Source organism: Triticum urartu, chromosome 2 (genome assembly GCF_003073215.2).
Source record: "Triticum urartu cultivar G1812 chromosome 2, Tu2.1, whole genome shotgun sequence".
Lineage (NCBI taxonomy): Eukaryota > Viridiplantae > Streptophyta > Magnoliopsida > Poales > Poaceae > Triticum > Triticum urartu.
The window spans coordinates 723,859,291-723,866,083 of NC_053023.1; the positions used below are offsets into that span (position 1 = coordinate 723,859,291).

General features: G+C 47.2%; 1 protein-coding gene across 1 annotated transcript; it reads left to right on the forward strand.

Annotated features, from left to right (window-relative positions):
* Positions 1-3,228: 3,228 nt before the first annotated feature.
* Positions 3,229-4,747, forward strand: LOC125534375. The gene is made up of 2 exons (XM_048697627.1): positions 3,229-3,841; positions 3,995-4,747. The coding sequence occupies exons 1-2, from the start codon at positions 3,278-3,280 to the stop codon at positions 4,487-4,489; spliced, it is 1,059 nt and encodes a 352-aa protein (XP_048553584.1). The 5' UTR covers positions 3,229-3,277; the 3' UTR covers positions 4,490-4,747.
* Positions 4,748-6,793: the final 2,046 nt, after the last annotated feature.

Genomic DNA, 6,793 nt, shown 5'->3' on the forward strand with positions numbered 1-6,793 from the left:
AGACCGAAGTAGAATAATTGAGCAACAGAGAGTTGGCAAGGCAAACTCGGTGTGACCGATTGACATACTCGGTGAAATCGAAGTAATATCAATAGGTAACAGAAAGTTTGCATCACCATCTCGGTGTGACCGAAAATGTTAGGGTTTCTGGCTCTGGCTAAGTCAAAGGAACTCGGTGGAACTGAATTGGAAATATCGGTGAGGCCGAGTTTAGATATTTGGATTTGACTTGTATGGATGGAGAGGTTGTTTGAGGATTTTGGAGCATATCATCAAGCACTCTAAGCAAGTAATTCGTTAAGCAACAGCTCATCCCCTTTTAATAGTATTGGCTTTTCCTATGGACTCAATGTGATATTGGATCACTAAAAGTAAAATAAAGAGTCTTGAGCTTTTTGCCAATGTGCTTCCCTAGCTTTTTGAGGGGTTCACATCTCCACCTTATCTATGCCACTGTTGAACTTTTCCTGAAATATACTTAGATGAAAATGTGAGTCCAACAATATGTACATGAATTGCCAAAACCTCCCAGGGAGCAAGTGTGATTTCAACTGCAGAAAGAACAAACTGGGTTCCGGGCCATTTCTTTATCCTCATCACTTGTCTAGTCAAGACCGCGTCTTGCGAAAGTTGCCATAGGAATATTTTGATTTTGAGTGGAATTTTCGCTCACCAGGTCCATTTATAGTGGCACCTTGACTTGACACCTACTATGCGTGCACCTGTTTCAACATCTACGATGTGATGCGTGCAAGTAGACCGTGGGGTACATATGCCTAGGTGTGTTTGGATCCTTTGCCCGTTTACCTCGGTAGGCAAGGCTAGCCTTGCCGACGGAGGCTAGCCAAATCGGCTCGCTCGCTGTAACGCAGAAAATCTTGAAACCGTGGGCAACGTGGTGAGTTCGCCAAGGAACCAAACAGTTGGCATCTTTGCTGGGATGGGCGAGGCGAGCGCTTTCGCAAGAACCAAACATTCCATAGTGAATGATGTCCAACAACCAGTGATGCGATGTGTGCGAGTAGCACGGTCGGCAATGTCGCTAGCCTAGTGGCTGACCATGATGCAAAAACCGTCGAGGACCGGCACGTCATCCTAGGTGTACCGATGCGTGAGGGTCGAGCAAGGGGAACCCGTGGAGCACCCAAGAATCGTGTGGAGACTGAAGATCGTGGATCCTTGGGCCACAATGGTCACAAAGGTTGCGAAGCAACCTCATCCTCGGCCCATCAGAGTTCAAGTCCTGATACTCGCATTTTTCCGAATATTTTCATGATTTTTGGCGACGCGCACTCAGCGGGAGAAGATGTCCCGTCGACTACGAGGTGTTTGCGATGATTTCGTAAAATCTCAAAATGATATGCCGGCAGTCTCCCGGAAGTGCTCATATGCAGTGGCGGATACACCATTGGGGCGAGCTGGGGCGGCTGCCCCGGCTCTCCGGTGACGGAGCAGGGTCCCGTGCCTAGTGACCGTCGGCGCAATGCAATGAAGCTCCATCGTCATCCGTTGCCCCGACAAACCTCAATTTCTGGGTCCGCCACTGCTCATAGGCACTAGCGGAGCTACGTTGGGGCAAAACTATGCCATGGCCCACCCAACCCAAAGTAATTGCATGAGTAATATACTACTTAGTAAGCAAAAACAACACCTATGTACAAGTTAAGCATAGACTAGCCCACTCTGACTATTTGTTGTAGCTCCACCACTGTTCATAGGGATAAGAATGTGTGTGTCTTCATAAAAATGAGTACATGCACGTATATACGAGTGCTTGCGTTGAAAACCGGTCGCAAAAGTTAGGTTTATAAGGGATTATGCACATACTAGTGCCGAATACAGTCACTCGCATCACCAATTTTTTTAAAAAAAGACTGGCGACTACTAGGATCATACGATGGCGTTGAGTATGACGACACGGCTAATGGAAGGATCGTATATATTTGATGATGAAGAACATGTCACATTGTAAATTTTGTACTAAATCAAAGTGATTCAAAGGTTCACCGGTTGTTAATGTGGCATGGAAAAAAAGATTCACGTGGGCCAATGTGGAAATCGGCTACTCCCTCCGTTTCAAATTACTTGTCGTGGTTTTAGTTTAAATTTGAACTAAACCACGACGAGTAATTTGAAATAGAGGGAATAGTATTTAGTAACGTGTGTGTATATATATATATATATATATATATATATATGTTTTGTCGCCATTAGTAGTGTAATAAAAACGGAAACCAGGAATCCTAATGTCGGCAGTAATAAGTGGTCAAGAAAGAAAATAGAATAACACCCCGCCCGCTAACCCAGAGGCAGAAGGGTAGTCGGTATGGTAAATCCTCTTGACCCGCTGAAAGGAAAGAGAGTACTTAATGGATTGGTAAAAAAAGGAATGTCCATCAGAAGAAGCACAGCAAAAAGAAGCACCAAGTTTGTTCGTGGACCCACGCGTCAGGGGAGATGCAAAAGAGTCCAAGCGTCTCCTAAGTAGGGTCCCCTGTCAGCGAGTAGAGCCCACACCGATCCCCCTGATCTTTTTGACCTGTGCTTTTATGCAGTCTGGTCCATTTTTATTATTGCCTCTTTGGTTTTTGGAGGGAGGGAAAAAGAGAGGGAGAGAGAGATGTGCTGCCGACAGGCGGGCCCTGGGTTACCTTACCTGGAACCTTGTCGAGAGTGCTGGATCATGGACGGGCGAGACGACGGTACGCCACTTTGGTTGTGCGAGGGAGGCAGTATTCAAAATTTGAAACTGAAGCGAAATTTCTCCAGCACACGAGAAAAAGAGTTTCTCTGACGCGCGCACAGCCCAGCCCAGCCCAGCCGTCTCCTCGAAGCAAAAGCGAAAGCTTCTTCTCAAAAAAAAAAGCAAAAGCGAAAGCAGCAGAAACCTCATCGCTTGCATGTCATTGCATGCATGGGCATCCTTCTTTTGACCGCCCGCTTTATTTATGCAACCTCTTTTGAATTTTGGGTTTGGCGTTTTGGGAGGGGAGAGAGACATGTGCGTCCCGCTGACAGTGGGCCCGGAAGCTTCCTGGATCGTGCGCGGGAGGGGAGGGGAGGGGAGACGGTGTGTGAAATGCTGCATGAAATTTGAATTTGAAACCAAGCTCGAGTTTCTTCCGAGACAAGAAAGAATCTCTGACACACTCACCGCCACCCTGCTGCTGCGTACGTCCCTCTATATCAGCCGACGTATCCCCAACCCCGCCCATTCGTATCCTCAACCCCTCCCTCCTCCCACCAACTTCCGTGAGGTAGGCGAGCACCCATCCCCATGGCGAGTCTCCTTTCCTCCTCCGTGCTCCTGCCCGTCGACCACCCCACCTCCCGCTGCAGCGCCGGCGGCCGCCTCCCCTCCACCAAGGTCTGGAGCCTCCTCTCCTTGGCCGCGCCGGAGGACACCAAGGTCTGCGGCCTCCTCCCGGTCCCGGCGACCTCACGCGGGAGCGCTCACGTGGTGCTCGCGGTGCCGGAGGGCGCCACGGGCGGCTTCCTCTCCTTCGAGGCGCCGGAGGACACCAAGGTCTGGGGCCTCCTCCCGGCCAACGCCACCAAGGCCACGCGCGGGAACGGCATCGTCGCGCTCGCGGTGCCGGAGGGCGCTTCGGGCGGCTGGGGCCTCCTCCCGGCCAACGCCACCAAGACCTCGCGCGGCGTCCTGGCGCTCGCGGTGCCGGCGGGCGGGTGGGACCTCCCGCCGGCCAACGCAACCAAGACCACCCGAGGGAACGGCGTCGTGGCGTTCGCGTGGCCGGAGGAGGGCGCCAACCGCTGGAGCGGCTGGGGACCCCTCCCGGAGGGCGCGCCGGCGGAAGATGTCAAGGCCTTCTACGCTCAGGTACTATTCTATCCCGTGTCCAATGCCCCGTAAGTGTAGGATTATTGCGTGATTAATTGCCCTGCTGCTGCTATCTCCGTATTATATTTTGCGCTTCTTGCTTGTTTGCTTATGTAATAACCTGTATCATGCGGCCTTCTTGTCTGTTGGCAGGATTTCATCAATCGTGTTGACAAGATTGGCACCATCAATAGCTACGCCCTTTTTGGGCACGCCGACATCCTGGAGGTTGCGGCGGAAGCCGCCGAGAGGTGCATCCAGGTGGTTGACCTACTTCAACCAGTGCTGGTGGATCAGTTCGCGAGCCGCCCTCGAGCATTGGGGGTCACCACGACCCTGAGCGTTGGCCTGGTCGAACATTGCCGGATCGTCTTGTCCGAGTGTGAGGAGGGTTACGTCCGGGAGCATCCGCTGCGCGAAGCCTTTTACGGTCTCAATGCCCTCAATCGAAGGGGCTACCCCAAGCCCGCCCTCGTCACCGTGTCCCGGACAGAGGCGGAGAAGGTGGCCTACTTCAAGCATCTGGCGGATGAGTTCAAGGAGCTGGCCCTCGAGGTAGAGGCGTCCGTCAAGGAGTGGATCGACTCTGACTCTGGCAAGTCGGCTAGGTGGTTCGATCAGCCCGTGAAGATGCGGTTCGACGACTAGATCGAGGTGCCTCTGCATGCCCCGCGAGCTCCATTCACTCCAATGTTTCATGCTCTTCTTTTTGTATCCGGTCGTCTATTAGTCCTTGCTGATCCGCATTTTTATCCGTTCGTGTACTGGAACTATTATTAATTAGCTACCCCTTTCATTTCATTTTGAATCCGATCATGTACTGGGAACTGGCTACTCGTCCGTCCTTTTGTGTCTCTTCATTCATGTACTGGGAACATGAACTACTTAGTGATTTGCAAGATGTTAGTTCAGACTTTTTTTTTTGAGGTATCCCTTCATGTATGATCCAACAGGTTGGGTGACGTGCAATTTTAGTACGTTATTACTACTATACTTCAGGGTATGATCCAACAGGTTGGGTCTTGGGTGGGTTGCTTTCTGCTGTCAAGATGAAAATGCTATAGTTGATATGTATGTGAAGATGTTAGAGATTGAGTCTGCCTATAACATGTTTGGTATCATGCCAACTCAAAATGTCCTTAGCACAGCTAACTTAGTCCTAACTGTTTTCTACCAAGCCTCGGTCGACGTTATGTTGTGATCCACAGATGTAAGAGGTTGAGTTTGCAGGTTGTGCGGTGTACTGGTGCTAAATACAGTACACACCTTCGATCAATACAACAAATTGATGGCTTTATTAGGAAAAAAAACATTTCATTCATATATTATATATATATATAGTACATTTGCTGCAACATATCTCATTTATAAGCTCTGCATACACAAGGATCTTCTTTCGCTAGACTAGTTCTGTTACATCTGTATCCATGGTGTGGTTGACAAATTTCGTTACAGAGACATGGCCTATCTCTGAACTTCTTGGCCTGCTGTAATTTTGCTGGTTCAAGTGAACTGCCAGTGCATCATGAAGCAGAAAACCCGAGTCCTCATTTCCATGTGATGCATACTCGATTGTGGCATGAAAAATATTCAGTCAAAAACAGAGTATATGATAGCTTTCGGTGTTTGGCAACTACATGTCCAATATGTTCCAAAAACATACGACAAAAAACTAATGTAATGATAGAAATATTCAAATTGATCACATATAGACTTAGGCATTTCTCGTTTTGACAGTGAAGAGAGAATTTTGAAAAGAGATAGTATACAATTAACAAAAGGATCTCATTGCACCAGTCTGATATGAATATAACTAGAAGGGTAAAGCACGCCTTGCGGCGCCGTTTGTTCTCTTCGTGCTAAGGGATCTTTTTTTCTTTACAGCCCAACAAAGAGTTTTTTTTTTAAAAAAGAGAGTTTCCTCTCCGATTTCCACTATCAGAAATCACCAAGTCTTACAAACTACCAGGCCTATTACAGGCCCAACGAAGAGTTATATTAAGGATAAGGCTAATGCTTTATGAAAGTATGTTGTTCTCGTTGTGTTGTCCATTACACACCATCAAACCATCTGTATGGAAACTAACTAAGTTTTGGTACAATCAATGTTGCAGAAAACAAAAGGCATTTCAAATGCAAATTAAATCTGTAGTTGTTTATCCCCTTCTCAGCAATATACAACAGTGATTAACAATAACATGTGTGACATGAAAGCCAACAACCTCCAAATTCCATTCTCTTGAAAGATTGTCGCATGATGCCAGTGTGGACCTTGTTCATCTCCCATCTTGCTCTCCCCCGGTCAAGTAAGGTTGTGTTAACGTTTTGAGGATGGTTAAGTATCATGGACCATGATGAGACTTGGAGGAGCTTTCATACACCAGATGCTTTTATTTTCCTCGAAGTTCCTGCGAGGCAAACCGATATTGTTTTGGAAAATGACTCGAGTCTGGTTAATCAACCTATTCTGTAACACTTTAGTAGCTAGACTATTCATAAACTAATGCCTTTTGTTTGCCAAACCACAACCCAGCTTCCGATTCACAATCAACTGAAACATGAATATGCGATATCTAATATCCCTCCGTTTCTAAATATTTGTCTTTCTACAGAGTTCAACAAGTGACTTCATACGGAGCAAAATGAGTGAATCTACACTCTAAAATATGTCTATATACATCGTATGTGGTAATCCATTTGAAATCTCTAGAAAGACAAATATTTAGGAACGGAGGGAGTAAATCTTACCCGACATGTGTTAGCTATATCATAGATTCAGAGCAGAATGTACAGGTATTTGTGCAATCAGTGTGACGATATGCATGTAACAGCCTACGATTATAAGTGATCATACACGTGTATGATAAACTGAAACTGAAGCTATCTAATAAGTACTCCCTCTGTAAATAAATATAAGAGCGTTTAGATCACTACTTTAGTGATCTAAACGCT

What these genes read in the sequence shown, in the direction of transcription:
- LOC125534375 (XM_048697627.1), top strand. Translation starts at nt 3,278, where the DNA reads ATGGCGAGTCTCCTTTCCTCCTCCGTGCTCCTGCCCGTCGACCACCCC. An exon ending in TCAAGGCCTTCTACGCTCAG is followed by an intron (nt 3,842 to 3,994) that starts GTACTATTCTAT and finishes GTCTGTTGGCAG; the next exon opens with GATTTCATCAATCGTGTTGA.